Source organism: Phialemonium atrogriseum (assembly GCF_030411735.1).
Source record: "Phialemonium atrogriseum strain 8032-3 unplaced genomic scaffold QBC33scaffold_4, whole genome shotgun sequence".
NCBI classification, from domain to species: Eukaryota; Fungi; Ascomycota; class Sordariomycetes; order Cephalothecales; family Cephalothecaceae; genus Phialemonium; species Phialemonium atrogriseum.
This window is the reverse complement of record NW_026848141.1, coordinates 1,187,697-1,215,166: the sequence shown is the minus strand read 5'-3', so window position 1 is coordinate 1,215,166 and position 27,470 is coordinate 1,187,697. Positions and strand designations below refer to the sequence as shown.

The window sequence follows — 27,470 nt, the reverse complement described above, 5'->3', positions numbered from 1 at the left end:
ACGTTTTAGGTTTTGACACTGTCTCCCTTTGGCTGTTGCCTACTGGCGAGAAAAAGCAGATTATGAAATACCATACACGCACTTTGGTCAGAGATCTTGAAGTCAACTTGATCTGTGAGATGCCATATGCTGTGCCTCGACATCTACCAATTATGCATCTAGGTAGGTAGGTGCCTTAGTAAGAGGAATCGAATGTTTGGGAATTCTCGCCAAGAAATTACAGTGCTTGTCTTAGCACCAGATATGCATATACCGCGGCCCAACGTCCTGAAACCCCGCCCCGTCCCTCAGCAATCTATGTAACAGACGTCATGGCTCGAGGGAGAGATATGCAGGTACCGCAGTCGCTACGATAAGCCGCAACCTCGAAATTATCAGTCTCTAGACGGCGGCTCATATCGCGAGACAGGCAGAGAAAGCCCCCCTTCTTTGCCACACCCTTCGTCCAACCTAAGATGCGCCTCCGGCACCTGTGCTAGGATCTGCCAATATGGACGGCGACGCGGATTCGGTGGCGGACGAGGGGCATCGGCACAGTAGCCGCCCTGGCCTCTATCTCCACGACTCGAACAGTCGGTCCACTGTCTTTGAGGATGTTGAGATGGCGCAGGATGAGGTGAGAGGACATCTTATAAACTGCCTGGCTGGAACGTGACTGACGAACCGGCTTATAGCTTTACTCAGGCCCAATGGCAGAGTCTCTCCCGACGAGTGTCTCTGCCTTCACCCACCGTCGAGCCCGTGCCGACTCTATGACAAGCTTCTCCTTTTACCAGGAAGAGCAAGAAGCGCAGGATGAGCAAGACGAGCAGGACGAGTCTGCTATTATGGATGACGAGGAAGCTCGGCTTAGCGATGTTGAAAGCATCCGGTTCGGCGAAGAGATGGGCGACGAGGACTGGTCAGACCTCGAGCGACAGGCTTCTGAAAACGACTATGTCTTGCACCGGAGGGCCTCGACGCTGTCCAGGGTCTCAGTGCGCAGCCGCTTACTTCGACGCGATAGTATGGTATCTACAGGAAGCGGCTTTGGTACGGGTACGGGTACGGGCCGAGTCAGCCAGAAGATCTATATGGTCAATGAGGATCTTTACATTGTGGTCGCTGGTTTTCGGACTAGTACCACAGGCCTCGTCACCTACATTCTGGCCTGTGTCTTCACGCTGGGCCTTGCATGGCTCCTTTTCCGGTGGATTCCTCGGTGGTATGTGAAACTGGTGGGCCAGCCGGCACCCCTCCGGGAGTGCCAATGGGTCGTCATCGAGGTAAGTGCTGTTACCAGCAGACCTTTGCGCCGAAACTTACCATCTTTCCAGAACCAATGGAATGAAATGGCCATACTCGACGTAGACGTAAAGCAGTACGAAAGGCCACTGTCAACCGTATTTGGATCTCCCGACAAATTGACCTCCTACATGCTTGGTGAGGATCAAGACCCAATCATTAAGGACTTGCGAATGCTCAACTACCGCTACGTTCGATTCTACCTGCATCCGCTGAAGGACAAGTTCCTTCTTTGCAACGGATGGAAAGACCCTCTTTGGACAGATGTTCGAGCAGTCCGCGCCGGGATTGACGGCGAGGAGCAGGTCTACCGCGACATTGTCTTCGGAAACAATCTTGTCGATATTGAACAGAAATCCATCTCTCGCCTTCTTGTGGACGAAGTACGCCCCTATATGTACCTGTGCGAGTAGTGCGAGTAGGCAAGTGCTAACATTGAACAGGTCTTCCATCCCTTCTACGTGTTCCAGATTGCGAGCTTGATCCTCTGGTCTATGGATAAATACTACTACTATGCTACGGCAATCCTGCTCATGTCAGTCGGCAGCATTGCCACCACCTTACTTGAGACTCGATCGGTGAGAAGCCCCGTCCTTACTATCCTTGGAGCCGCTCCTTATTAATCGTGACAGACTATGATCCGCCTCCGGGAAATATCCCGGTTTGAATGCGACGTGAGAGTGCTTCGAAACGGATTTTGTAAGTTGGCCAGAGCCCTTATAGAGATGCGGAACTAATAGGAGAATAGGGCGATACTTGTCTTCGGCTGATCTCGTACCTGGCGACATCTACGAAATCAGCGATCCGAACCTCGAGCAGTTTCCAGCAGACAGCCTGCTCCTCAGTGGCGACTGCATTGTTAACGAAAGCATGCTTACGGGCGAGTCAGTGCCTGTCTCCAAGACGCCTGCAACTGACGGCACCCTTCATCAGCTTGATCTGAGCGCCTCCACTGCGCTTCCTGAAGTCGCTAGACACTTCCTCTTCTGCGGCACCAAGATCGTCCGAGCTCGGAGACCTCAGGACGACAGAGACCAGGAGGCTGTCGCCCTGGCTATGGTCGTCCGGACTGGGTTCAACACCACGAAAGGCGCGCTTGTCCGATCCATGCTCTTCCCCAAGCCATCCGGCTTCAAGTTCTATCGCGACTCTTTCCGGTACATCTCCGTCATGGCTTGCGTGGCCATGTTGGGCTTTGTCACATCGTTCATCAACTTCATTCGCTTGGAACTAGAATGGCATTTGATTGTCGTGCGGGCCCTCGACCTGATAACCATCGTCGTCCCGCCCGCACTGCCGGCCACTCTGACCATCGGCACAAACTTTGCGCTTCGTCGCCTGAGATCGAAGGAAATCTTCTGCATCAGCCCACAGCGGGTCAATGTAGGGGGCAAGATTGACCTCATGTGTTTCGACAAGACGGGCACTCTCACTGAGGAGGGTCTTGATATTCTCGGAGTCCGAGTAGTCTCCAGATCGACAAACAGATTTGGCGACACACTGTCGGACCCAGACTCTCTCGTACCCAACCAAGACCACGACCGTGGAGTGGTCGATTCCAATGATACCCAGAAGGCTGCACTCTACACTATGGCAACGTGCCACTCCCTGCGTTCCGTGGATGGTGAGCTCGTCGGTGATCCACTTGACGTCAAGATGTTCGAGTTCACCAAATGGTCATTCGAAGAGGGGAGTCAAGGGGGTCACATTGATGATGAGGAGCAGGGGACTCTCCACCCGTCAATTGCCAGACCTCCGGCTGACGCGAAAAGCACATTGGAGGGCAACGGGGACAGAAATGGGCAGAATGTAGGTTCTAGGTTCTTGGCACATGGTTTTCCCATGAAAACGCCCGCTAACACCGACACCGACCCAGACACCGTTTGAGTTGGGCGTGCTGAAGTCGTTCGAATTTGTGTCCCATCTTCGCCGGGCAAGTGTCATTGTCAAGACCTTCGGCCAGAAGAGTGGAGATATATTCGTCAAGGGCGCCCCTGAATGCATGGGAGAAATATGTAGGCCAGAGAGCTGTAAGTGCCCCACGAGCCATCCCTGCCATGTCGAAATTCGGTTCTGACATTACTACCAGTTCCAACCGACTATGACGAGTTGCTTTCCTACTACACGCACAAGGGATACCGAGTCATCGGATGTGCCACAAAGCACGTCAAGAAACTGAGTTGGGTAAAGGCCCAGAAGATGACGCGCCAGGACGTCGAATCCGGCTTGGATTTTGTCGGGTTCATAATCTTCGAAAACAAGCTGAAGCCGACGACGACGGCAGTTCTTCAAGAACTGCTGGGTTCGAACATCGGCGCTGTGATGGTGACGGGGGACAACATCCTCACTGCCATCAGCGTCGCTCGAGAGTGCAACTTGATTAACAGGACAGCCCACTGCTTCATTCCGCGGTTCATCGCTGGAAACTCGAGGGATCCGAACGCCCGGCTGCAATGGGAGAGTATCGATAACAGCATCTACCAACTCGACGAGACGACGCTGCTACCCCTCCCCGCACCGACCGAGGGAGACGCGTCGCTTCCTTACGACATAACGAACCTGCGGAACTACTCCATCGCCGCCACCGGCGACGTGTTCCGGTGGGTGATAGACTACGCCCCGGCCGAGGTCATGAGGAGGATGCTCGTTACCGGAAAGGTCTTTGCCCGCATGTCGCCCGACGAGAAGCACGAGCTGGTCGAGAAGCTCCAGAGCATCGGCTACTGCTGCGGCTTCTGTGGCGACGGGGCGAACGACTGCGGCGCGCTGAAAGCCGCCGATGTCGGCATATCACTGTCGGAGGCGGAGGCCTCGGTTGCTGCCCCGTTCACATCCCGCGTCTTCGACATCCGATGCGTCCCGGAGGTCATCCGGTGAGTTGGACCCCCTTACCCTCCCTCTCGTGGCGAATGAACCGGCCGAGGTGCTAATGGATGGTCGCTTTACAGTGAGGGCCGGGCTGCGCTCGTGACCAGCTTCAGCTGCTTCAAGTACATGAGTCTGTACTCGTCGATACAGTTCACGTCCGTCAGCTTCTTGTATGCCTCGGCGTCCAATCTCGGCGACTTCCAGGTATGTGTGGCTACTCATTGCGTCGGTGAGTTCGAATTGTACTGACTATCCCCATCAAAGTTTCTCTTCATCGACCTCCTACTCATCCTGCCCATCGCCGTATTCAGTAAGTCGAGACGCTGCATTTCTCTTGGCTAATTAGGTACTGACATTGTGGCCGCAGTGAGCTGGGCGGGTCCGTACAAAGAGTTGTGCCGGAAGAGGCCAACGGCAGATCTAGTCTCTCGCAAGGTGTTGACGCCACTCATGGGTCAGATGTGTATCTGTATCCTCATACAGGCCGTGGCGTTCGTCACCGTACAGCAGCAGCCATGGTATGGATTTACAGTTCGGGTCCGGATCGCAGCAATAGGCAATGGATGCTAACGCTCTGTACCAGGTTTAAACCACCGAAAATCAACCCGGAGGAGTCGAACATCAAGAATTCGGAAAACACGGCGCTATTCCTGACATCGTGCTTCGAGTACGTACTTTCAGGCATAGTGCTGAACGCTGGCCGGCCGTTTAGGCAACCGGCGTCGCGAAACTGTAAGTCACTCGGTCGTCCCACCTGCCGGGCTGTCTCGTGTCTAACAGCTGGATAGGGCCTTTTGTCGCCACGATCTCTACCACCTTGCTCTGCACTATATACATGGTGCTTCGGCCCGCAAAGTGGCTGAAGCATTTGATGGAGCTGACATACGTCGGCTGGAGCTTCCGGCTCTTTATTGTTGCCCTAGGTGCGGCCTACCTTGCTTTGGCGTGGGTTGGCGAAAACTACGTATTCCAGCGCGTCGCCAGGGCCATTGGGCAGATAAAAGAAAAGGTCACCAAGAAGTCCAAGAAGAGGAAGGAGTACAAGGTCATACAGGAGGGCATGCTATTCTGATCAATTGGCTGTGGAAATGCTACGGATATGTCTATATGAAGCCTCGTGGCTTGGACCCGTCGGTGGAGACAAGCCCAAGTGATTGTTTGATGTCATAATAAATACTAATGTATCCATATCAAGGCCAATTCCAAATATTTATGAGAGTGAAGTTGAGACTTGAAAGCGCTTACTTTCAACCTCAGCCAAGGCGACTGAATCTGAATATTTAATATGATATATAGTGTTTTTCCCTTTTACTGAACTAAATCATGGCCTCGGTGTATTGAAGCCTTTTAGAATCAACTTTGTGGCTACGCTTGGATATTCGGGGTGGCGCTCGTCCTCTTTCGAAACGTTCCACGCATCATTGCCCCTCGTGGTAACCAACTACCTGACAACCCCCTCGATAGGTATTTAAGTAAGTACCTAGATCTCGATTGGCATGTAGTACAAACTTCGGTGAGTAAAAAAACTGTCTGAGATAAGAAGGTAGTTTATGAGGGAGCCTCATATAAACCAGCAATCAAGATCCATAACTAGATACTCTCTACCTTCTACCTTAACCATGAACTACGGTACAGAACGAGACTCAATCCCCACCACACCCCCCTCCCCTCTTCCCAAGAGCCCAACCAGCTAACATACCCCCGACAGACTGGCTCATCGACGGCGGCTACCTGCCGCAGGCGGTGATCCGGCTCGGGATACGGCGGCAGCTGGCGGAGCGGATCGCGTCCATCGGGACGGGCTCGCTGGCCGAGGGGTACGAGGGCAAGGCCGAGTTCGTGGGCCGCCTGCGGGCGCGGCCCATCGCCGTCGAGACGGCCGCCGCCAACAGGCAGCACTATGAGGTCGGCACGGGCGTCCTGGCCGCGTGCCTGGGCCCGCGCATGAAGTACTCGTGCTGCCTGTACCCGTCGGGCCGGGAGGCGCTGGCCGAGGCCGAGGTGGAGATGCTGCGGAGCTATGTCGACAAGGCCGGGTTGGAGGACGGGATGGAGATTCTGGATCTCGGGTGAGTGGTTGGCTGGTTGGCTGGGCTTGCTTGGCCTCCTCCCTTCGGCGGGTTGGCAGCTGTTCTAATCTTTGTCCTTTTTCTAAGCTGCGGATGGGGATCCGGGGCGCTCTACTTCGCCGAAGTGTTGCCTAATGCGAAGATCACGGCGTTCTCCAACTCTAGGACCCAGAAGGAGTATATCGACTCCAAGGCAGAGGAGAAGGGCCTCACGAACTTGAAGGTCATCACCGGAGATGTTGTTGACTACGAGTTCGAGAAGGAGAGCTTCGACAGGGTCGTGTCCATCGAGGTAAGTAACCAACATCCTTGCCCAGAGATACAGTCAAGAGATCGAGTTGGGGGGTTAAAAGCCAAGCGCCACAGTTGTTCGAGCACATGAAGAACTACGAGCTGCTCATGGCCAAGATCTCGCGAGCGCTCAAGCCTGGTGGGAAGCTGTTTGTCCACATCTTCGCCCACAAGACCACCCCTTACGACTATGAGGAGGGCTGGATGACCGAGTATTTCTTCACCGGAGGAACAATGCCGTCGGCCGATCTATTGCTGTATTTCCAGCGGGACTTGCAGATTCAGAAGCAGTGGTGGATAAACGGCAAACATTACTCCAAGACATGCGAGGTAGGTGAAGCAAGACCGCGAGGCCGGTCAGAAACCCGCTCCATTTCACCATGCTAAGAAGAAAGCAGCACTGGCTCTCCAAGATGACAGCACATAAAAAGGAGATCTGGCCGCATCTCATCGAGACGTATGGGGAGGAAAACGCAACCATGTGGTACTACCGATGGCAGGTGTTCTATATGGCCTGCTCGGAACTGTTCGCCTATGAGGGCGGTGACACGTGGGGAGTCGCCCACTATCTGTTTGAGAAACGAAATGGGCAGCCGTAGGGTCGTCGGGGTCGAAACAGTTGGACTCTTTATGATATTTGTGAATTCCTCGGAGTCCCATCGAGGGATCTAGTCGACCGTTTGTGACCAATTGATGCCCAATGCCACTCCCATATATGTACAAGTCCTCATCCTGACCAGCCCATCGAAGCTGAATGTCTCTAATGGTCCCACGGGTGTTTCCAGCCCATCAAAACGGGGCCTGAGAAGAAGGTTAGTGATCGAGGCCGGGTCGGGCAGGGGACCTAGGAATAAGTACCGTCTTTCTTTGCCCGGTAGAGCAACTGGTCCCACCAAGTCAGCTGTCTGGTCTCCATTTGCATATGCCTTGAGAGAGAGCTTACGAAGAACCACATGCTGGCACTCAGGCCAGTGGCAGCAACCCGGTAGAGTGCCGGGACGTGAGGTCTGAGTCCAGCCATTGCGCCCGTCTCCCTAGGAAACCCGGTTAGTTGAGGACTGGGCGTAGATCGGAAGAGGGAGGCTTACTTCTTTGCAGTTGAGCCGGGTCGAATCAAGGTTTAGGGAAGGGTGTGGATTGGTGGTTTGCGAATTCTTGCGATCGAAATGTCATGAAGCGATTTGCGGTTGCGGGTTGATTGGAAGCCGCAGGTAAAGATTTGTTGCCTTGCAATTGAGGCACCAAGCATGATGTATCTAGGTACCACCTCGTTAGAATGTGACCCGTGCGTTCCATGTCCCGCCATTGGCCTATACGTCCCTGGTACTTTTTGGACTGGGCATGTTAATGTTGATCGCGGGTTTGACCTCTTCACCTACCTTCTATTGTCGTACCAATCCTCGATACAAAGCATCTCCAATATCTCGCTATCCGGGCAATGTCGTCAACGCCCCGGCAACTGAGAGACGCCTCCTCTTTATCCACTCTCTAGCACCTCATCCATCGGCGACACTTTTAACCAAAGCTGGTTGCGATTTGCAACATCATAGCAGCCATGAGTGTCGTCGATTCCAGAGCGCCTGGCGGTGTCGGCTCCCCGCGTTCCTTCGCACTTGCTCACCAGCGACCGAAATCCAATTTCCTAGGATGCTCTAGAATTACCGATTACGACATCCTAGGCAAGCTCGGCGAAGGCACTTTTGGGTAGGTCGCCAGTGCAGATCTCCCTCCAATTCCCTTTGCTAACCTTCTGCCTTAGTGAGGTTCACCGCGCAAAGGCGAAAAAGACTGGCGCTGTAGTGGCACTAAAGAAGATTATCATGCATAACGAGAAGGATGGGGTTCGTGTTGCCATCTCCGGTTTCCCCAAAGAACCCCGCTGACCATGTCTCAGTTCCCGATCACTGCGCTCCGAGAAATCAAACTTCTGAAGCTCCTATCACACCGAAACGTATTGAAGCTGGAGGATATGGCTGTCGAACACCCCGTGCGGAGTGGTACGTCTTGAGCTGTCTGTCACCCGTAACAACTCGACTAACTATGGCCCTCACTAGCGGACAAGCGGAAGCGGCCTATCATGTACATGGTAACTCCATACATGGACCATGACCTGTCTGGCTTGCTCGACAATCCCTCAGTCCACTTCACCGAACCCCAAATCAAGTGCTACCTCTTACAGCTGCTTGAGGGGCTCAGGTACCTACACGAGAACCAGATCCTCCACCGAGACATGAAAGCTGCCAACCTACTCATCAACAACAAGGGAATCCTACAGATTGCGGATTTCGGCCTCGCGAGACATTACGATGGACCGACACCGAAGGCTGGATATGGCGGAGGCGACGGGAATCGAGATTACACGAGTTTGGTGGTCACGCGTTGGTACAGACCACCGGAGCTTCTGATGCACCTGAAGCGATACACCACTGCCATTGATATGTGGGGTGTCGGGTAAGTGGCGCCATTCCTGTCCTCGCGAAGGGCATATCCTAACATCAGTCAGCTGCGTCTTCGGTGAGATGCTCGTGGGGAAGCCCATCCTTGCTGGAGAAAGCGATGTCCACCAGCTAGAGATCATTTTCGATCTGTGTGGTACGCCAACAGAAGATACCATGCCTGGCTGGAAGTCGCTTCCAGGTGCAGAGAAGCTGAACCCCCGACCACGGCCCGGGAACCTCTCTCATCGTTTCCGAGAATTTGGATCTGGAGCGATATCGCTGCTGAAAGAGCTTCTTAAGCTCGACTGGAGATCGAGGGTCAATGCCATCGATGCATTGCAGCACCCTTATTTCCGAAACTCGCCTCTACCCGCGAACCCCGGCGATCTGCCCACCTTCGAAGAGAGCCACGAACTTGATCGTAGGAAGTTTCAAGATCGCAAGGCTGCCCTACCTCCCGCGCCCAAAGGAGGCACGGTGGGGAGAGGGCCAATGGACGGTGGGGCCGGGCCCAACTCAGGGTTCGCCAACGCCGATGGATACGGCGGCAGGAACGGTGTGAATGGGGGACGTTATACGCGCAATGCGCCGCCGCCCCCGGTCGACGAGAGGCGGCCTGCATGGCACAGGGAGAAGGGATTGCCGCCACGGCCCCCGCCGCCCCTCGATTACGGAAACGGATGGGATCCGGCGGGTGAGGGATATAGAGAGCGTGATCGGGATCGGCCGCCGCGCAGTCGGGCTGGGGCCACGCGGCCGGATGTTGACACGTACATCCCTGCCTATGATAGGGATGGCGGGGCCCGAAGAGAGCCGCGAGACGACCGGCGCCGTCGGGACGACCGGGACGATAGGCGGCATGATCGAGGGGACAGGAGGCGAGCTGATGAGACGAGTCGGACTAGCAGGACGAGAAGTCGGAGTCGGTCGCCCCTTCGTGACAGGGAGAGGGAGCGAGACCGGGATACCTACCGCAGATGAGGCGTGGGGGTTTTACTTGAGAATGATGGCGATTTTGGCGCATTCCAATCCGCTTTCCGGCATGAAACGGAGAGAACCCCGGGAGCCCACCCATGGAGTTTGGCGTTTTATTGGGGGCGGCAACGGGCGACCATTCCGCTAAGGAGGCAATGGTCTCAGGGCAAGGACGCGGTAAAGATGGTAAATAATCACGGCGTTGCTTGTGCGATAGTACGATAGGTTAAGACTATGAAACGATCATGAGTCGTCATCTTCCTCCAGAATCGTCTGGCCAGTCAGTCCAGGTGTCTTCCGTCTGCGTGTCTTGAGCTTGGGCTTCATCTCCGGCCACGCCCAGTCTGACGGGGAGCTCTCCTCCTCATCTTCCTCCTCCTTACCCTTCCACACCCCTACCCGCACTTTAGAAGCCGGCTTGGCGATCGTACCGCTGTCGTCATCCCATCCGAGAACCGAGACCAATATTCTGGAGGTGAACTGTAGCACCGTGCCGGCGAGGAGCCCCACGACGATAGCACAGCCAAACTGGGTTTCCTTTCTGGTTAGTGGCCTGGTCTTTCTGTAGGCCTAGAAATGCGGGACTTACGAAGATGTAGAGCGGCTACACGGGCGGGACCTTAGCACGGGGTCTTGCCACCTTCCCATTATAGGGATCATTGGGAGGGAGGGAGGGAGGCGTCTTACCTGCAGGGCCTGGAGGAAGCGGAGAACGAAATAGAAAGGGGCCAGCGAATACTGGACTATGTATATGACGGGCGACAGGATGAAGAGGAGCAGCCGGACCAGGGCGGACACGGGGATCAGAGTAAGTCTCAGCAGGAACAGGGCTGGGGTCGTCAAGACGGCCCATGTTGTCTGTAGCGGGGTGAGCGTGAGCCAAGACATTTTGAAAGCTGCTGTGAGTGCTTCTTGAGCGGTTGGTTTGGTCGCGAGACGCGAGATGAAGCTCCGAAGATGGGCATCCAGTTTACAGTCGTCTTGGATTATTGACGTCGTTGATGTTGTTGAGATGTTGTTGAGGTTCTTGTTATTGACATCATATAAGACAGGTATTCGTGTGGAATGAGGGCGGTTGGAGCGATATGCATCTATGCGGGGGGCTGCTCTTCACTCCTGATAAGGAGGGAAATATCAAGAGTTCGGGAAATATTCGCTGTTTTTCACCTTGAAAATCAACACAATGGTATTTTGAAGAAGAACTTCAACAACGGCGCTGAGCCAAATCAGACTCTCAGAGGTAAGGCTCATTTTTGGCATAAGCGGAAGGTTCGTGAACTGCATGGCCATCCACCTAGGTGTGAGTAGAGCATACCTATTTTCCTCAACCTAGATGCCTCTTATTGTTCCCCTGTTGCGTCTGTCGAGACATGGCGATGAGGACATATTCTAACAATTAAAGTTTAGGCGATTCCCCGGGCTCAAGATTGTAACATAATCAAGCCTTCGTCCTCACATTTTTATTTTTATTTTTATTTTCTTATTCAACTGGGCTCTCAACTGGGCTCTCATAACCCCCAGGTAACCACATCATGTCACAAAACCCGCAGAATGACACCTCAGTCGCCGCCAGCAGCCAGGGCAAGGCCCAGAAGTCACGAGAGCTGTTCACCTGCACCATCAAGTCCCCGCCCCATTCCTACGCGCGCCTAGAGATGGTGTCGGAGACCCTCGAGCCCGTCCAGCTGGACGCGCTGCAGGTGCGGTCCTACTGCACCGCGGCCCTGCGGCAGTTCCTCGGCGACACGGGAGCTGCCGTCGCCGTGGACATCCTCCGGGTCCGCGGCGCGGAATGCTGGCTGCGGGTCCCGCGCCAGGACCTGGCGGCCTTCGCCGCGGCCCTCACGGCTTTCCCGGGCATCTCGCAGGGCGGCGGGCAGGCGTCGGCCCTGCATCTACGAGCCTGCGGCAACTGGCTGGGTGCCCTACTCGGGAAGCGGGAGCAACAGAAACTCTGGAACTCGTGAGGAGAAGATGGATGGATGGAGAAGAATTATGGGCTTCGATTCAAGTTCCAAGCTATTATTCGCCCCCGCCGGATTTTGCTTTCGCTTTATGACAGTTGTACCACGACTCCCCACAAGGTATACCCGAGCAGATCGCCAAGTCCACGCTTATATGCTACCAAATGGCCGCTTAAACGCCGCGGCCCTGACTCCAAAAGATAATGCAACCGACTTCGGGACTCTACGAAAATTTGCCAGATCCCTCTCATTTTACATCAGGGACGACATGAGGGAGCTATGAGCATAGGCCTGGAACGCGTCAGTTTAGGGGGGGCGGTCAAACGGACTCGGGTGGGGGAAACAAGCATACCATTGGGCGGACGTTTGGATGTGGAACCGCGTCGAACTGGGCGAACTTGAGCTTGTAATCGGGGCCGATGTTGATATACGCCCCGCGGTTCTCAGTCATGTCACAGTATTTCGGAGCCGAGAAAACTGGGAGCAAAGTCAGTCGATGCTCCTCCCCGTTTGGGATTCCACAAAGGACACCTACCGGTAATGCACTTCCCGTCATGCTCCTCCTCGTAACCGTCCATCCGCACTTCGTGACTGCGGATAATGGCTTCCAGCCCGTTCCTCTCACAGAACCGCTTTGTGACATCCGGGCCGAACTGCATACCGACACCGCGCTTGCTCGGCCCTCGTCCAGGCTCGGTCTGGGGGTCCGTCCAGAGCATCTCCATCATCAGGCCCGACTGGCCCGGCTGCCTCTGCTTGTGGCGGTTCAGCTTCCGGATATCATCCAACGTCACGTTGTCGTCTGAGAAGAGTCCTCCATGGAGAACGAAGTACTTCTTCCCAACCAGTGTAGCCAATGGCAATGCCGAGAAGCTTTCCGAGAAGAGCTTGAAGATCCTGCTCGAGGTTAGTCGCCAATTTCTTCTGCGGCGGTCACCAACTCGTATCAGAATCTCCAGATACTTACCGTTCGTTGTACTTGGCTTTGCACTCCCCCTCGAATCCGTAAACCCGGTTCATGTCATCTGTCTCGTGGTTGCCACGGTTTATGAAGAAGGCCTTGGGACGTAACCATTTGTTCGCGTACAGGAGTAGGGCAATTTCCGTTGACCATGATCCCCTGTCAACAAAGTCGCCATTGAAAAGGTAATAGTGGCTGTCACTCGGCTTTCCGTTTAACCTGAAGAGCTCCATGAGGTCAAAGTATTGGCCTGCAAAAGTGTTATTAGTCCGCGGGATCGGCCTGAGGGTATTACTCGGGGGGGACAAACCATGGGTATCTCCACAGACTGTGAGCTCCACCCCTTCTGGGATCTCCATCTCAACCATGGTGGGCTCGTCGTATACAATCTGTTTCACGGCCATGATGATCTGGTAGGCGTATTTCTTGTGCAGCGTCTTGCCGTTCTTGAACCGCTCCGTCATGTCGTCGATAAACTCCTGCGTCATCTCGTCTCCCAGTCGTGCGCCGTCGTACGACGGCTCAACAGCAATCGACTCGACATCGAGACCTGCGGCCGCCGAGGGCTCCTCGCCCACATCGATTGCGGCAAAGAAGGCGTTCTGCCTGATGATCTTCTGGCACTCTGCTAGCTTGAGCTTCGCATCCTTGTTGGCCGGGTCTATCTTCAGTACTGTCTTGAAGTCCTTCGCTGCTTCGTCTGGCCTGAGGATGGCTGCGTGGCCGAGGGCGCGGCGGTAGTAAGCCTAGATTTAGAAGACCAATTAGCCTGACGACCCATATCTGGAGCCCACGAGGAGACTGCGCGCCTTCACGAAACTTGGATTTAGTTCGATAGCCTTTGTAGCATCCGCTACGGCATACCCATATGATTCGGTCTTCAAGTTGGCCTGTAAGTGGTAGAGAGAATAAGTCAGCTTCTTCGACTAAAAACAACCAAGTCAGGCGAGATCTGAGCAAGAACCAACCTGAGCCCTATTTGCATAGAACGTGGGCTCCTTGTCGTTCAATTCGATCGCTTTGGAGTAGAAATCTATGGCAGTGCGCCAGTCGTGGGCGGCAAAAGCCTTGTTGCCCTCGTTCTTGAAGGCAACTGCTTGCTCCTCTGAAGTGGCCATGGTTTGGGGTTCTAGCTTCGCTACCTCGCAGGATGGTACATGCGTCCTGTAAAATGGATGGAGCGTCTCTTGGTATGAGAAGTGGATCAGCAAAGTGCGGCTAGGAAGTTTCGAGAAGTATGCTTCTCAAATTTAGATCGGACTGCAGCCTGAAGCCGAAATTTTAATCTTGAGCTGCCCTTCTATGTCGTCGAAATCCGGGATCGCAGGTATACTAGCCGGGTTAAGTGCAGGGATCTTGTGACTGATAGGCTCATAAGGTCCACTAGCACCCCGCATGCGCCTACTGAAGTTCGCCTATCGCCACGCCTGCGGATTTAGACATTTGTTCCAACTTCAACCCGCCCTCTCGGATGACTGCCTACCTACCTCCTTGAGCTCGAGAAGCTGCCCACTTCCACCCTTCTCACCTCGAAACACGTCCACCGTTTGTCACCATGGCCTCGGAATCAGCGTCATCGAGCGCTCTCGTGCGCAAGAGGGTTGACACGGAGTTGATGCCCCCACCTCCACCCGCCAAACGCATCAAGCGGCCAAGGAAGGTCCTAGACGAAGACACATACACCGAGGCGTTATCACAGATCATTGCGCGGGACTTCTTCCCCGGGCTTCTTGAGAGCGAAATACAGCAGGAGTATTTGGATGCGCTGGAATCCAACGATAAAGTATGGATTTCGAGCGCCGGGCGGCGACTGCGGCATGTCATGACACCGGGGCGGCCGCGAATCAGGCGGGGCGCAAGCGTACAGCCGGCAGGACAGACCCCGACCGGATACGTTGGCGATACCCCGTTGTCTGTTGTGTCTACTGTGGTGGAGGAGAGGATCGAGGTCGATACGAGCATGGGCCTCGGAGCTTTCCAATCGAAATACACGAGCGAGGACAACGAGAGCTTCTACAAGCTGCTCGACAAACAAAACCAGAAGAGGGCTGAGAAGTACGCGTGGCTCTGGAGAGGCAACAAGTTGCCCTCGAAGATGCAGTTGAAGCAGAAGGAGATCGAGGCGAAGTTGAGCCAGACGAGAAGTTTGATCGATGACGGCTTCAAGAGGGACCGGCTCGCCATCAAAGACAAGGACGATCGGCCTGCCGCCCCGGATCATTGGAAGGCGAAGCCAAACAACCAACTGATGTTCGCCCCCGAGGGCATCGATGGCATATTGGAGACAGTCGCAGAGAGGGCGCAGGCGGAGTCCCGGGCGGAACCAAAGTCTATCGTCTATGAGAACACGCGGATGCCGGTACCAAATATAGCGCAGGATCAGTCGGTTCCGCCTTCTCCATCACTCTCAGCAGTTCGCGATGCGATCGCGGGCAAGCGTCGCCCGGGGGATCAGGAGTCGAGCACTGGGGGTGGGGAGACGCCTCGGGTCAACGGGTACGCTTTCGTTGACGACGAGGAATCGGATGCCACCCCCGCCCCCGCGCCGGTCATCGATTTGGGCCACGGAGACGCCACACCGAATCCGTTTCGACTCCAAGATCAGGGGAAGAGGGAGGCTCTTCATCACCGCATGGTCGAGCGGATATCTCAATCAAAGCGGTCATCCGCCAAGCTTGGGTTAACCGGAAAGGTGGAGAAGACGCCAGTTCCCAAGTTCCCCAGCAGCCCACGCGTGTCAGGAGACTTGACCCCCGCTGCCCAGAGATTATGGGGCAAAATTGACAGTGCAGGAAGGAAGCTGTCCGACTCGCCTTTCAATAGGATCAAGGCGACGCCGGTACGAGGGAAGGGGTCGGGACTGAAGAATGTGGCCTAGTGAAAGGAATCGTTGATTAGAGAGCTATACCAGGCAGGTCTCACGGATAGGGGCAGGCCATTGCATTAGATACCCATACAATTGATTTTTCGAATAGAGAGAGTTAGGAGACGCATTCGCTTGAATCTTTGGGATATCGCAAAAAGGATATCCCTGCACGTCGTCTATTGATGACGGGTACGGGGATTCGTAAGCTAACAAGTCGGGAGCGATGGGGTACCTAATTATGAGAATGCCACGGCGCAATTTCTCAACGTTGTCACCTGAGACGGCTGCTGCAACCCCCCTTCCTGAGGCCAGGAGTTCGATAGTACCGAGAGTCCTCCCCGGATCTGCTGTCGACGCAAGTTGAGTGACATTTCCGGGTACCTTATCAGTGCCCAGCTTGTGCGGTGGGAGTTATCGATAGGTACCTGGGCACCTACCTAGTTACATAGCACTCCTCTGCAGTCCCTTGATAAGTCGGGATTCAAGGATGCGACCTGACAACGTTCGCCTTGGGAGCTGCCCAGCGTTCCATCCAGCAACTCTGGCACAGGTGCTCTGTTGTGGCTCTCCGCTCTGGTTCGAACTGCAGCATCGACTTCAACATGCTCAGCAGCGCGGCTCTCTCGTGTTCGCCAATCTCGTCCAGGCCGTCTTCTCGCTGCGGCCGTTGTATACACAGCTCTAGGCGCTCGTTCCATCCCCGTCTCACGGTCCCCGGAGGTCTTTTTGGTGCCAACCTAATGCCTAGCTCTCCGTCTTCTGCGTAGAATGCTGAGCGGGCATCCCACCGGGTCCACCAATCGAAGGGGAGTTTTCCAAGTAGGTCAACTTGGTCGGCGAGCACCTCGTCATCCGTCGCCATCCACGACTCAAAGAGCGGGCGCTGCCCGAGAACTTCCCAGACGAGGTATACCAAACTCCAAATGTCGGCGGGGAAGCCCAACAGTGTAGGTGGGAAGCGAGTCTCTGGCGGACGAAAAGACGGCGGCGAGTTCGAATAGAGTCGGTCGGTAGACGACGGCATGAACGACTCGCCAAAGTCACCCAGAAGTACTTCCGCCTCCGGCATCTCGACATCTTCACTCGTTTTCCCCATCCATATAGGCACGACAAGGTGGCTTGGAACCCCCCCAGTCGAGAGACTTGCCGTCCGTGCGCGTGACTATTTCTAGTTCGGGCTCTCCGTACCTCTGGTAGATTTCATCCGGCGTCAGATCGTTGACACCGCGAGGCAGCCGGAAGAAGATGTTCCCCGGGTGGATATCTACGCGTAGTACGTGAGACTAACGGAGCTAGGCTAGATTATATGGGATGAGGACTGACCAGCATGGACGATGCCCTTTGAATGGACAAAGTCGACAGCTAACACCAACTGTGCGACGATAGATCTGGCAATCTCCGGCCGAAAGAACCTCGAGTGAGACGCTTCTTGGGCGTCACGGATGGTCATTATGGCCGGCGGCATAACAAGGCATTTGTGATAGCCATTTGGGCCCTATATGTCAAAATCGTCTATCAACGTTCGAACTAGGCGCTCCCCAGGGTGGGCAGTACCCTCCTGGTTTGAATGCGACAGCTGCTGCAGAATTCCTCCTTCTAGGGATTCCTCTCTAGAGTCTGCAGAGCATATCTTGACTGCCACGTATTGACGGCGCAGCGTGTCAAGCGCTAGCCAGGTTGTCGAGTAGCCGCCGAAACCGAGCTTGTGCACGACGCGGTATCGCCCCTCCATCATCTCGTCGCCGATGGAAACAGGATGAAATCCGCCAGCACGATACTTTGAAACGTTTTCGACATCTTCCATGAAGTTGTAAGCGGGAGCTAGCGACTTGGCTTGGGACGCCGTCCCGCAGTTGCGCGTTCCAGGACACCTATACCTCTGGTCTCGGGCAAGAATACTCGGGACAGTGGCGGAAGCAGTTGACAAACAAATGGAGAAAGATGAAAACGAAGAATTCAAGTAGCGCGCACGAATAACGTTGGGCCAGCCTCGCTGCATTGTGTCCCCGGGGCACGACTACATAGGTACCTGCATAACGTCACATGAAGAACGCAGATTACCTAGATCAAGAATCCAGTCGTTGGTAAAGATGAACCGCCCTCATGCGCTAGACGCTGACCTGCCCGATATCATGGCCCATACTTGTACCTTTTGAGCCTCATTATGCGCAGCCCATAATAAGAGGCACCGGTTAGGTATGTATCGGGATTGCAAGGGTTAGTCGTGTTGTGGCAGGGCGCCGGCAGGTGTCGCGCCAATAAGCAATAGGACTGGCTTCCAATAGACAAATTATTGTGGAGCTTCCTTGTGAGAGACATTTGCTCATCTCTTAGACCCAAAATATAAGGCAGTACAGGAGATGTAGTCGCCAGCTCAATAACCTCAAGCTGTTCTAATGGGAATTGGTGCCTTCCTCGTTGATTTGGCGGCGGTGCTTCATGCCTCCCGGTCAGTTGCCTCAAAGCATGTTGCCTTGAGAGCGCGCCAGCTTGGCCGGTACAGCCAAACTTTGAGCATCGCCGCAAGTCTCCGTGCGCAACAAAGGAGCTCGGTGCCGCCCTCGAAGGAGTTAATATCCCGCCAGGATGACCGAGTCAACCAAGCGCCCGTTCATCAGGATAGGGAACCTTCCCGGCCGGAGTTAGTCGAGGCGTCCATTGAGCAGCCAGTCACCTCACCATTATCGGAGAGGCTACGCGTGGAGAACTTGCAGCCTAGATCTAGTCCCCGAGCGACCCATTCTCCATCCCTGTCTGTGTCGAGCCCGGTTCTACAGCAGAAAACTGAGGAGCAAGCGCAACTTAAGGCAACGACAGATGGGTCAGCGCGATCGCAGTTTGTTTCTGCGCCATGGGCTACTATCAGTGGTGGCCCTGTTCACCAGACTTCTCCCGCCGCTCTGAAAGGGCGAGCGGGACTGAATGACAGCCAGAATGTGGGACAGGAGGGTGTGGAACCGGTTCCGGCTGACATCGATGTCAACATCTTCCGTACTACTCGGGGGTCGAAGATCCTCGGGTCGTTCAAAGTGCCCAAGCCAGGGCTTTCGCACAGCAACAGCAAGGGGGAACGTCAGACTCCTCCCGTAGCTGCATCTGGTTTGGGCCCTGAGAGGATACCTGCCGGAGAAGGAGGGCGCCCGAAACCACCTTCACAGCCAACCGAAGGTTCGTTGCATGTCAGCCAGCAAGATCAAGCCTCAGAGAGTCGCGCACAGAAAGATGCGTCGGTTGAAGGCGAGCCCGAGCCCACCCAGGTATCAACGGCAACTGGTGCCCCATTTATGGTCACAGAGGAGGATGCAGCTTCAACTGGTGCCAACTCTCCTCGACAGGCGGCAATCGAAAATCCGGCCAAAGCGGAAAAAGAACTGTCCCAGGAAGAAGCGGAAATTATAGGTGACCTCATAGGCCAAAGCCCAGCACCGGCCTACCAGCTTCGAGAGTCGAAGGTACCAGCAACGCGGTTAAGCAGGCTTTGGAACTACGGCGGTTTGGCCGCCGGCATGTTCGCCGGCGCGGTCGGCGAAGGTCTCAGCCGGGCGGTTGGCGGCGGTGGCCAGGGTTCCGTGATGCTCAGTGCCGGAAACATGGAGAGACTAGTCGCCAAGTTGTCCCGCATGCGCGGCGCGGCTCTCAAGATGGGCCAGATGATGAGTTTCCAGGACTCAAAGATGCTACCTGCTCCAATACAGGAAGTGCTGCAACGGGTACAGGATCGCGCGGACTACATGCCTTCGTGGCAGCGGGACCGGGTTCTGGTCCAGAACCTCGGGAGTGAATGGAGGGAGTTGTTCGCCACTTTTGAGGAGAAGCCCATGGCTGCTGCATCCATTGGTCAGGTTCATCGGGCAACTCTCCGGTCCAATGGCGCAGAAGTTGCTGTCAAGATCCAATTTCCAGGAGTTGCGGACTCGATCAACTCGGATCTCGATAACCTGGGCATTCTCCTGGCAGCCACCCGATTGTTGCCAAAGGGGCTGTATCTGAACAAGACCATTGACAATGCTCGCACCGAGCTCGCATGGGAATGCGACTACGAGAGAGAGGCCAAGTGTGCCCAACGATACCGTGAACTACTCTCTGACGAGAACGATGTGTTCCTGGTCCCAAAGATCTACCCCGAGGCCTGTGGGAAACATGTCCTGACTATGGAGTACATGGAAGGCACCGGGGTGACGCGAGTGAACTCATTCACCCAGGAACAGCGGGATTGGATCGGCGCCCAGATCCTGCGACTGTGTCTCCGGGAAATCACGGAGTTCAAGTTCATGCAGACGGATCCCAACTGGACAAACTTCCTCTACAATGCTGAGAAGAACAAGCTTGAGCTTCTCGACTTCGGCGCCTCGCGAGAGTATCCGGACCAGTTCATCTCCCTCTACGTCCGACTGCTCGAAGCGGCATCGAGGTCGGATAGAGAGGCTGTCAAAACTCTCTCCGAAGAACTGGGGTACTTGACTGGGCACGAGAGCAAAGCCATGGTCGATGCCCATACCACCTCTGTCCTCACCCTGGCCGAGCCGTTTTTGCAGTCTGCCCCCGAGGTCTACGATTTCAGAGACCAGACGATCACGGATAGGGTCAAAGCCCAGATCCCCATCATGATCCATGAGCGTCTAGCTCCGCCCCCTGAGGAGACATACAGCTTGCACCGAAAGCTCAGCGGTGCCTTCTTATTGTGTGCCAGGTTGGGCAGTAGGGTGAGGTGTCGAGATATGTTCGAACAAGCCCTCAAGAAGACTGATCTCATCTCCAAATGAGTAGACGATACCGTTGTATAATAGCTACTATGTAGTCAGTGTAGAATACTGGGAAAGGTTGAGGCCATGTACATATAGCAGAAGTAACCCCGGAAACACCGCTCAAGCAAGGGCATAGAGGATAGACGAAAAGCCGAGTTTCCTTTTTTGCAAGTTCAACACTAATAGCCCGGACTCCTCGGCAACTTATTGTGCCTCTGCACCTCGCCGGAATTCCGGTAGGTTCTTCTTCTCCTTGCCTGCCGCCTTCTTCCTCCTCCGCTCGATCAGCTTGTCGACCTGCTTCTTGTTCATGTTCGCATACTGATCCAGCAGCAACCGCTTCTTCTGTTCCGATTTCTTCAGATAGAACGGCTTCTTCCCCTGCTTGATCAGCTCCTTCTCCTGCTTCCTGTGCTCCTCGATGACGGCCCGCTCTCGGTCCTTGCGGTCCTGGGCTTTCTTCTTCGACTCCATGGACAACACCTGGCGCTGGAGATCCTCCTTGGCCGCCGCGTCCTTGGTCTTCTTGGCGACGACCTTCAGCTTCTTCAGCTCGTCGTCGCGGTACTCGTCCAGGAACGCATAGGCCTTCCTGGCCTTCACCTCGTCGACGGGAGCGCCAAGCGGACCAAATCGCGGGTCCCGCGGCTGCGCCTTGTTCACCTCGACGATGTCGCGCCTCCGCGAGACAGGCTTCTTGCTGGTCATCTCGGATGGCGCGTGTTTGCTTGACCGTTTGGCCTTCTCTCGCCGCGATGCCGGTTTAGACCACTTTGGATGTCTGTAACCCTCCTCTGGTGCTGGATCACTCGTCGAGGCGGAGTCCTTGGCACGCTTCCCCAGAGCTGGCAATGAGGCTTGCGCCCTCGCCAGGGCTCCGAAGGACACCTGAGCTGTGTCGATTGCTGGAGTCTCATCCACTCCGGACTCTCCTGATTCCTGGGTAATACAGTCAGTCCGACGTCCTAACCTGGAAACGAAGACTGGGTTTCCCTTACGCTCTCGCTGTCTTCTTCATCTGAACCTCGGGCTTCTCCAGCGCTGTCGCTCGCCGATTCATCTTGAGAATGAGATGCTTCGCTCGAAAGCTCCATATCTTCGAGATCAGATTCCTGCTCAATCCGGGGCCGAACCCTTCTATCAAGGCCCAGCCCGTGGTTCTTCCTTTTTAGAGACGCCATCACTCTCAAACAATGACTTCACCTGTATCGATTAACCCTCTATGATGCACCTTGATGGGCGTTGCAAACCTGAGCCCACCACACTTTTATGAGACCCCGACAATTTCTCACGGGCCATGTGGGTCAATGAAGTACCACTGCTGCATGAACTCACCAGGAGGTACCAAACTCTTATCGCTTATCGTTATCGTTATCTCCTCGCAAGGCTTCCAGCCCAGAATCGCTTCTTTTCGTCTTCAGTCGTTACAGGCGCATAAATATTCTCACATATTCATCAGCTTCCATGTCACTGTTCACCAGACCCTGGGGGGGTGATGAATAATCAGTTATCTGCCAGCCCAATGGTAGCTTGCTGCTTTCATCACACGCCGTGCTCTGCCGGGACATAGTATGAAAGAGGTTTACCTTCACTTCTGCCACTCAACGCGGTTATGGGTATTCCCTTTCACGTATTGTCTTAACCTTCGCCAGAAGGTATTTACCCATACCTCGACTTTGTGCGCCGGTTTGTCACATTCTCCCCGGGGCTTGCATATCACACCTGGGTCCCGCCGTGCCATCACGGCCTCTGCAAACAATCAAACATCTGGTTTCGAGGCCCGCATAAGAGCAGGTCCGCGACAGTCAGAGGGCGACGGACCCCGAAACCGGGCAGGCTTTACGAAGGCAAAGTCGGGATATCAAAACCGCTTGAACATGGGCCGAAATCGTCAACATCAACCAGCCGGGGCGAATCCTCCTCAAGCTGAGCGGGAGAAGTTCCCGGAAGAAAACCCAGCAATGAACAACCACCAACCGTTTGTGCAAAAGATGGAGTGGGCACCTGGCGCAGAACAGGGTCAGGTTCCTTCCATGGCGCCAGGCCCAAACCACTCAGCCGTATCCCATAGTTTCGCCCACTCCGCCCAGTGGGATTCCTTAATAGAGAGAGCTAGGGCCTCGGCAAAGAACTCTCAGGCCTCCCCGATGAATACCGGCATGCCTATCGTCGCCGAAGGAGCCCACCCTCCGCCCCCTAGAGCGACACTTCCGAAGGCCGCACCCGGATCCCTCCCGGCCCAACCTCCTGGCACCGTCACAGCTCCCGCACCACCACCTTCGGCGAAGCCTAAAGGCCCCCGCCAACAAGCCGAGCCAGCCGCGCGGGACCCAATCGTGCCCCCGAGCGCCGAGTCGGGCGGCATCCCAGAACCGACGGCGGCGTACCTCCTCCGCGCGAGCTTCCTGCCGCAGGCGCTTGTCCGGCCGCGGCCGATGCTAGTGGTGATGGACCTGAATGGCACGCTCCTGCACCGGCCCAACAAGCGCAACCCGTCGCGCTTCGTGGCGCGCCCGCACGCGCGCGCCTTCCTGACCTACTGCATCGACACCTTCCACGTCGTCATCTGGTCGTCGGCCCGCGAGGCCAACGTGGCCGCCATGTGCGCCGACCTCCTCTCGCCGGCCCAGCGGTCGCGCGTCCTCGCCGTCTGGGGCAGGTCGCGCTTCGGCCTCTGCCCCGCCGACTTCAACCGCCGCGTCCAGTGCTACAAGCGCCTGACCAGCGTCTGGGCCGACCCGGCCGTCGCGGCCGCGCACCCGACGGGCGGCGCCTGGGACCAGGGGAACACGGTCCTCGTCGACGACAGCGCCGAGAAGGCGCGCAGCGAGCCGTTCAACGCCGTGCAGATCCCCGAGTTCGTCGGTGGTGGTGGGGGCGACGGCGCAGCAGCAGCAGCAGCAGCAGGAGAGGCGGGGTCGGGCGACGCCGACGACGCCCTCATCCTACCACGCGTGCACGACTACCTCAACACGCTGGCCTGTCAGCAGGATATCAGCATGTATATCCGGGCTAACCCGTTCAGGGCGTAGGAGGGTGGGGGCGTCGTAAGGGTCTGCTCGAAAGCTAGATACCCATTCCCATTTTTCGTACTCTTCCTATTTCTTGGCCCCTTTTTTCATTTTTCCTTTTTGCCCCTGCTTAGGATGGAGTTGCAAGATGATGGTGGAATAAGAGTATCAAGAGGAAGGGTAGCCGACTATTTGTCGTAGCATTGTGACATACTGTACATTGATTATGCTCAAGCAGGCAGGCAGGATTCCTTCTCAAGTCATCTGGATACCAGAGACACACAAGGGCACCGACTACAAAAATCACCAAACACTGGATGAGGCATACGAACACACGAGAACATGAGAGACGTTAGCTGTCATACAGGCCCCTTTTTCTTTTCATCTATCGTAGGCTGGGTCCCAGATGTTTTCTTCCGAGACACGACGCCAAGCAGCAAAAGAACCAGCCGTCCCGAATTCCCATCATTTTCCACCCTTGGGCATAAGTCATCAGATGCATCATGGGCCAGGACCAAATCCCGACTATACCATCCGGGTTTCCCCCTTCATACCAAGTAGCTTACTTGAAGACCTTGCCATCGGCGTGGGGGTACTCCTTACCGTTGTAGGTAATGGGGCGATCCCACGACCAATGAAGTTCGACGAAGTCACGATCCTCAGGCTTGTTGGGGTCGAGCTTGGTGAACTCGTAGCTCTCATAGTCGGGAGCAACGTCGAAGGCCGGAACGTAATCCTGGCCCCGGATGACGAAAGCACCCTGGATAACCGAGTTGTTGTTCTCGCCAAACACCGACGCACATCCGAAGATGTGCTTGCGGGAACCCTCCAGACGGGCGTTGAAGCCGCCAATAAGGTTGTTGGACATGAAGACCAAGGTCAACTCGTCGTTGTACTTGAATTCCACCTTCCAGATAGAGTACTCTTCAAAATTGATGTTCTCCCAGAACCATTTAAGGGCGACAGGGGTATCATGATTGGAGTACTCGCGCTTCCACTCGTCCAAGGGCATTGATGCCTTGGGGAGGAGATCGAGGGGGTGCTTGGGCTTGGGGGGAGGCGCGGGCTCATCCTCATCCTCCTGGACCTTCGGCTTCGCAGCAGCCTTGGGGGCCTCCTGCTTGGCCTGCTTCGGCTGCTGAGCCTTCTTGGGGGGAGTGTTGGTCAACTTGGGGGTGTCAAGGAGAGCGAACTTGGAGGCAACGGCCGAGTAGATGGGCTGGTTGTAGACCGTCTCGTACCACCGGGAGACGTTGGGGTTCTCCTGGCGCCACTTGGTGTCGAAGAAGAACTCGAAACCACGGCTAATGATGGCAGTACAGAAGAGATCGGCAAGGGTGATGCGCTCTCCGACGAGGTAGGTGTTGTGGAGGAGGTGCTCCTCAACAACCGCGATGGCCTGCATGGCTGCCTTCGCAGAATCCTCGACTGCCTTCTTGTTGTACGGGTCGCGTCCGAGGAGCGGGCGGTACCAGCCTCCCATCTTAGGAAGGACCTCGGAGTTGAAGAACGACATCCACTTCAGGATCGAGGCATAGCTAAAGCATGTAAGCGTAGGTTCGTGAGCTTCGGGATCCTGGAGAAAATTCAACTTACTCCTGCTTGGTCTTGCCAAGGAGCGTCGTCTTCTCGTTCTGGGAGGTGACTGTTGACCCAAGTTAGTCACTGCGCCAAGTCGAAGACTGTGGATAGAGAATAAGGCATTGGAAAGGTTCAGAAGTTAGAGCAATATCAACATGAAAAATATTTTCAGATAGGGATAACTGTTAAATGGTCTAGGTCATCATGAAAGGAATGGTTGAAGGCCGGCATTGGTAGGTGCGGGGCAGATGTGCCTGTCGCCTGGTTGCTCACTTACTGTAGATGGCGATGGCAATGCATTCGTACAAGACATATCCGTCCTCGCCAACAAAGGTAGGGACCTTGGAAAGCTTGTTGTACTTGAGATACTCAGGACCAGGGTTGGTCGTATCAACCTCAACAGTCTTGATGTCGAGGTTGTTGGCCTTCGCAACTGCGAGGATGGCCGTCGACCGGGGGTTGGACTATTCGTCGAGCGCTGGTTAGCCTGAACGCCCTGCGATACGGAACGGGGTGACGGACAACAAAGCTTACCGGGTAGGTGTAGAGGGTTCCGAACGCCATGGCTGCTGTGATGTGCGCGCAGGATTTTTGGGTTTGGAGGTTGGGAGTTGATCGAACAAGTTTTGTTGTTCTTTCCCAGCGAAAATTTCTGGTCATAAAGAGATTGGCAAAAAGGTGGGGGCGTGGCTGGGGACCTCAAGGCTTCAATTTCCCGTGGCGGGGGTGGCTAATACAGACCAATAGGAAACGAAGACTGGACGCGAACACGGTGCTTGGGGTCCGTGCCGTGCGGAACTGGATCATCAAGCACTCCGACCAATTTTGGATTTTTGGACGTGATACCTAGAACCTGGGATCAGAATCTTGGAGCTCCGGCAACCGTTGTGATGGTTGTTGATAACCGAAATATACACATCACTACCTAGTGCGCGGAGCGACAACAATGAAATTGAGGCATTGGAGATGATGGCGTCCTTAACAAATGGCAGTACCGTCCTGAGGGCCTGCTGTCAGATCTCCAAGGCCCTGCGGCAGCCTCTCCATCCCCGAGCTCTCGTAACCAAAACCCCAACCGGCAGCGCCAGATACATGGCAAGTGTCTCTGGACAGCTGGATGCATCACCCCCTCCAGAGATTTCTGCGGAAGTCGTTGTTCCACACAAACAGCTCCACGCTCGCGCGGTCCCCGTATCTCCGTCATACTTCTCACGACAAGCGCGTTTCAACGACAGTTATCTCATGCTACAGAAACTTCTCCGAAGCTATGAGAATCTCCCACTCACGCCCCAGGGGAAGATCGAGCGCATCGCTTGGAAGACGCTGCAGGACTACCGGCAGACAATAGGGGAGCAAGTGAAGACGTCCGATTACGTCAAGTGCATGGAGGTCATCAAGCGGCTGCACCAGATCCACCCCAAACTAAAGCCAAAAGCTGTGACCGACGCCCTAGAAACTTTCAAGCGAGACATCCAGCCATTCTCCAACGTGGCCAAGCCAATCGCTATCGACCAGTTTGGAAGGGCTGTGGGTGTTGGCCGGAGGAAGACATCGGTAGCACGAGCATGGGTGGTTGAAGGGACGGGCGCAGTTCAGGTCAACGGCAAGTCTCTGGCCGACGCGTTTGGTCGAGTGCACGACCGGGAAAGCGCGGTATGGGCACTACGGGCAACTGGACGGATTGACAAATACAATGTGTGGGCGCTGGTTGAGGGGGGAGGGACTACCGGCCAAGCCGAAGCACTCACCCTCGCTGTTGCTAAAGCATTGATGGCTCACGAACCGGCTCTGAAGCCGGCATTAAGGAGAGGTAAGGAAATGCTACCCCCCTCCACCATTACAATGTTATCCGGAGAGGGCTAACGCGTGGTTTCTAGCTGGATGTGTCACTCGCGACCCCAGGACGGTGGAGAGGAAGAAGCATGGACGCGTGAAGGCTAGGAAGATGCCCGCCTGGGTAAAGAGATAGTATGTTTCTGGCGCAAACAAGTGGGGATAGCATTCCGACGTAGAAGATGTCAAGCAGCCGCGTCAGGGGTCGCCAAGGGGAGTGTACGTAGGTAGTAGGCTTGACTGGGCAAGGCTGGCTGCGTGTACTGTACTGTGGTATGATGTATGTATATGCTGATCTCATTTGAAACAACCCACCCTGGACCATGAACAACGGCGACGGCGACGGAGATGGTCGGTCGGGAGATGGCAAAGGCAACGATCGTGAAACCGTTGTAATGACAGGGACAGGGAGGGCAGGAATTGGATGGTCGACATCGGCCGCCCACCGCCAACCCTCAAAGGCGGGTTAAACAACGTAGCATGGTACCGAGGCTGTCCCTGTCTCGACATGGAACCTGCTAGTGAAGGTCTTTCCCATGCTAGGCTAGCAGCGAACATGGAGGTCCTGCACTAGACGGTTGGAA

At 55.3% G+C, this 27,470-nt stretch overlaps 13 protein-coding genes across 13 annotated transcripts; 8 read left to right on the top strand and 5 right to left on the bottom strand.

Annotated features, from left to right (window-relative positions):
* Window positions 1–330: 330 nt before the first annotated feature.
* On the top strand, window positions 331–5,377 carry QBC33DRAFT_277074 (uncharacterized protein). Its single transcript, XM_060423220.1, has 13 exons — window positions 331–616; window positions 675–1,265; window positions 1,317–1,667; window positions 1,728–1,862; window positions 1,917–1,983; window positions 2,033–3,093; window positions 3,161–3,314; window positions 3,374–4,157; window positions 4,233–4,356; window positions 4,417–4,462; window positions 4,520–4,670; window positions 4,736–4,884; window positions 4,941–5,377. The coding sequence occupies exons 1-13, from the start codon at window positions 491–493 to the stop codon at window positions 5,222–5,224; spliced, it is 4,023 nt and encodes a 1,340-aa protein (XP_060286870.1). The 5' UTR covers window positions 331–490; the 3' UTR covers window positions 5,225–5,377.
* QBC33DRAFT_528819 (cyclopropane-fatty-acyl-phospholipid synthase) lies at window positions 5,375–7,223 on the top strand. Its single transcript, XM_060427091.1, has 6 exons — window positions 5,375–5,665; window positions 5,735–5,781; window positions 5,861–6,221; window positions 6,309–6,513; window positions 6,588–6,842; window positions 6,911–7,223. The coding sequence occupies exons 2-6, from the start codon at window positions 5,772–5,774 to the stop codon at window positions 7,109–7,111; spliced, it is 1,032 nt and encodes a 343-aa protein (XP_060286869.1). The 5' UTR covers window positions 5,375–5,665; window positions 5,735–5,771; the 3' UTR covers window positions 7,112–7,223.
* Window positions 7,224–7,881: 658 nt separating this feature from the next.
* Window positions 7,882–10,316, top strand: QBC33DRAFT_528814 (Serine/threonine-protein kinase BUR1). Its single transcript, XM_060427090.1, has 5 exons — window positions 7,882–8,216; window positions 8,272–8,353; window positions 8,407–8,509; window positions 8,567–8,963; window positions 9,016–10,316. Exons 1-5 carry the CDS (start codon window positions 8,068–8,070, stop codon window positions 9,929–9,931), a joined length of 1,647 nt encoding a protein of 548 aa, XP_060286868.1. The 5' UTR covers window positions 7,882–8,067; the 3' UTR covers window positions 9,932–10,316.
* On the bottom strand, window positions 10,120–11,053 carry QBC33DRAFT_528812 (uncharacterized protein). The gene is made up of 3 exons (XM_060427089.1): window positions 10,613–11,053; window positions 10,515–10,529; window positions 10,120–10,453 (listed from the first exon to the last, which is right to left on the bottom strand). Exons 1-3 carry the CDS (start codon window positions 10,811–10,813, stop codon window positions 10,169–10,171), a joined length of 501 nt encoding a protein of 166 aa, XP_060286867.1. The 5' UTR covers window positions 10,814–11,053; the 3' UTR covers window positions 10,120–10,168.
* Window positions 11,054–11,118: 65 nt separating this feature from the next.
* QBC33DRAFT_277337 (uncharacterized protein) lies at window positions 11,119–12,100 on the top strand. Its single transcript, XM_060423221.1, has 2 exons — window positions 11,119–11,165; window positions 11,328–12,100. Exon 2 carries the CDS (start codon window positions 11,458–11,460, stop codon window positions 11,890–11,892), a length of 435 nt encoding a protein of 144 aa, XP_060286866.1. The 5' UTR covers window positions 11,119–11,165; window positions 11,328–11,457; the 3' UTR covers window positions 11,893–12,100.
* QBC33DRAFT_528806 (Serine/threonine-protein phosphatase T) lies at window positions 11,925–14,143 on the bottom strand. Its single transcript, XM_060427088.1, has 7 exons — window positions 13,819–14,143; window positions 13,660–13,740; window positions 13,161–13,596; window positions 12,857–13,100; window positions 12,425–12,786; window positions 12,242–12,366; window positions 11,925–12,180 (listed from the first exon to the last, which is right to left on the bottom strand). The coding sequence occupies exons 1-7, from the start codon at window positions 13,966–13,968 to the stop codon at window positions 12,142–12,144; spliced, it is 1,437 nt and encodes a 478-aa protein (XP_060286865.1). The 5' UTR covers window positions 13,969–14,143; the 3' UTR covers window positions 11,925–12,141.
* A 140-nt stretch (window positions 14,144–14,283) lies between these two features.
* QBC33DRAFT_528804 (nuclear protein DGCR14) lies at window positions 14,284–15,850 on the top strand. Its single transcript, XM_060427087.1, has one exon. The coding sequence runs from the start codon at window positions 14,406–14,408 to the stop codon at window positions 15,726–15,728; it is 1,323 nt and encodes a 440-aa protein (XP_060286864.1). The 5' UTR covers window positions 14,284–14,405; the 3' UTR covers window positions 15,729–15,850.
* A 347-nt stretch (window positions 15,851–16,197) lies between these two features.
* Window positions 16,198–17,520, bottom strand: QBC33DRAFT_576298 (kinase-like domain-containing protein; the record flags this gene model as incomplete). The annotated part of the gene is made up of 4 exons (XM_060430902.1): window positions 16,198–16,798; window positions 16,860–16,980; window positions 17,040–17,211; window positions 17,245–17,520. The coding sequence occupies 4 exons, from the start codon at window positions 17,518–17,520 to the stop codon at window positions 16,198–16,200; spliced, it is 1,170 nt and encodes a 389-aa protein (XP_060286863.1).
* A 338-nt stretch (window positions 17,521–17,858) lies between these two features.
* QBC33DRAFT_528799 (ABC1-domain-containing protein) lies at window positions 17,859–20,638 on the top strand. The gene has a single exon (XM_060427086.1). It carries the CDS (start codon window positions 18,113–18,115, stop codon window positions 20,477–20,479), a length of 2,367 nt encoding a protein of 788 aa, XP_060286862.1. The 5' UTR covers window positions 17,859–18,112; the 3' UTR covers window positions 20,480–20,638.
* QBC33DRAFT_528798 (rRNA bio proteinsis protein rrp36) lies at window positions 20,450–21,744 on the bottom strand. Its single transcript, XM_060427085.1, has 2 exons — window positions 21,460–21,744; window positions 20,450–21,400 (listed from the first exon to the last, which is right to left on the bottom strand). Exons 1-2 carry the CDS (start codon window positions 21,640–21,642, stop codon window positions 20,666–20,668), a joined length of 918 nt encoding a protein of 305 aa, XP_060286861.1. The 5' UTR covers window positions 21,643–21,744; the 3' UTR covers window positions 20,450–20,665.
* A 1,120-nt stretch (window positions 21,745–22,864) lies between these two features.
* QBC33DRAFT_528796 (HAD-like domain-containing protein) lies at window positions 22,865–23,834 on the top strand. The gene has a single exon (XM_060427084.1). The coding sequence runs from the start codon at window positions 22,897–22,899 to the stop codon at window positions 23,491–23,493; it is 597 nt and encodes a 198-aa protein (XP_060286860.1). The 5' UTR covers window positions 22,865–22,896; the 3' UTR covers window positions 23,494–23,834.
* Window positions 23,556–25,708, bottom strand: QBC33DRAFT_528795 (elongation factor 1-gamma 1). The gene is made up of 4 exons (XM_060427083.1): window positions 25,588–25,708; window positions 25,331–25,517; window positions 25,069–25,117; window positions 23,556–25,010 (listed from the first exon to the last, which is right to left on the bottom strand). Exons 1-4 carry the CDS (start codon window positions 25,615–25,617, stop codon window positions 24,035–24,037), a joined length of 1,242 nt encoding a protein of 413 aa, XP_060286859.1. The 5' UTR covers window positions 25,618–25,708; the 3' UTR covers window positions 23,556–24,034.
* Window positions 25,709–26,022: 314 nt separating this feature from the next.
* QBC33DRAFT_556119 (ribosomal protein S5 domain 2-type protein) lies at window positions 26,023–27,022 on the top strand (the record flags this gene model as incomplete). Its single annotated transcript, XM_060429696.1, has 2 exons — window positions 26,023–26,863; window positions 26,931–27,022. 2 exons carry the CDS (start codon window positions 26,023–26,025, stop codon window positions 27,020–27,022), a joined length of 933 nt encoding a protein of 310 aa, XP_060286858.1.
* Between the last annotated feature and the right edge of the window lie 448 nt (window positions 27,023–27,470).

Excerpts from the sequence above, each read along its gene's own strand:
- QBC33DRAFT_277074 (XM_060423220.1), top strand. The coding sequence starts at position 491 with ATGGACGGCGACGCGGATTCGGTGGCGGACGAGGGGCATCGGCACAGT. Across the intron at positions 1,266-1,316 it reads GCCAATGGGTCGTCATCGAG|AACCAATGGAATGAAATGGC; the intron begins GTAAGTGCTGTT and ends CCATCTTTCCAG. Across the intron at positions 4,357-4,416 it reads CCAATCTCGGCGACTTCCAG|TTTCTCTTCATCGACCTCCT; the intron begins GTATGTGTGGCT and ends TCCCCATCAAAG.
- QBC33DRAFT_528819 (XM_060427091.1), top strand. Across the intron at positions 6,222-6,308 it reads ATGGAGATTCTGGATCTCGG|CTGCGGATGGGGATCCGGGG; the intron begins GTGAGTGGTTGG and ends CCTTTTTCTAAG. Across the intron at positions 6,514-6,587 it reads ACAGGGTCGTGTCCATCGAG|TTGTTCGAGCACATGAAGAA; the intron begins GTAAGTAACCAA and ends CAAGCGCCACAG.
- QBC33DRAFT_528814 (XM_060427090.1), top strand. The coding sequence starts at position 8,068 with ATGAGTGTCGTCGATTCCAGAGCGCCTGGCGGTGTCGGCTCCCCGCGT. Across the intron at positions 8,217-8,271 it reads CTCGGCGAAGGCACTTTTGG|TGAGGTTCACCGCGCAAAGG; the intron begins GTAGGTCGCCAG and ends CTTCTGCCTTAG. Across the intron at positions 8,964-9,015 it reads ATTGATATGTGGGGTGTCGG|CTGCGTCTTCGGTGAGATGC; the intron begins GTAAGTGGCGCC and ends AACATCAGTCAG.
- QBC33DRAFT_528812 (XM_060427089.1), bottom strand. The coding sequence starts at position 10,813 with ATGTCTTGGCTCACGCTCACCCCGCTACAGACAACATGGGCCGTCTTG.
- QBC33DRAFT_277337 (XM_060423221.1), top strand. The coding sequence starts at position 11,458 with ATGTCACAAAACCCGCAGAATGACACCTCAGTCGCCGCCAGCAGCCAG.
- QBC33DRAFT_528806 (XM_060427088.1), bottom strand. The coding sequence starts at position 13,968 with ATGGCCACTTCAGAGGAGCAAGCAGTTGCCTTCAAGAACGAGGGCAAC. Across the intron at positions 13,597-13,659 it reads TAAATCCAAGTTTCGTGAAG|GCTTACTACCGCCGCGCCCT; the intron begins GCGCGCAGTCTC and ends TTCTAAATCTAG. Across the intron at positions 12,787-12,856 it reads AAAGCCAAGTACAACGAACG|GATCTTCAAGCTCTTCTCGG; the intron begins GTAAGTATCTGG and ends AACCTCGAGCAG.
- QBC33DRAFT_528804 (XM_060427087.1), top strand. The coding sequence starts at position 14,406 with ATGGCCTCGGAATCAGCGTCATCGAGCGCTCTCGTGCGCAAGAGGGTT.
- QBC33DRAFT_528799 (XM_060427086.1), top strand. The coding sequence starts at position 18,113 with ATGGGAATTGGTGCCTTCCTCGTTGATTTGGCGGCGGTGCTTCATGCC.
- QBC33DRAFT_528798 (XM_060427085.1), bottom strand. The coding sequence starts at position 21,642 with ATGGCGTCTCTAAAAAGGAAGAACCACGGGCTGGGCCTTGATAGAAGG. Across the intron at positions 21,401-21,459 it reads ATGAAGAAGACAGCGAGAGC|GAATCAGGAGAGTCCGGAGT; the intron begins GTAAGGGAAACC and ends TGTATTACCCAG.
- QBC33DRAFT_528796 (XM_060427084.1), top strand. The coding sequence starts at position 22,897 with ATGCTAGTGGTGATGGACCTGAATGGCACGCTCCTGCACCGGCCCAAC.
- QBC33DRAFT_528795 (XM_060427083.1), bottom strand. The coding sequence starts at position 25,617 with ATGGCGTTCGGAACCCTCTACACCTACCCG. Across the intron at positions 25,518-25,587 it reads GAACCCTCTACACCTACCCG|TCCAACCCCCGGTCGACGGC; the intron begins GTAAGCTTTGTT and ends CTCGACGAATAG. Across the intron at positions 25,118-25,330 it reads CATTGCCATCGCCATCTACA|TCACCTCCCAGAACGAGAAG; the intron begins GTAAGTGAGCAA and ends TTGGGTCAACAG.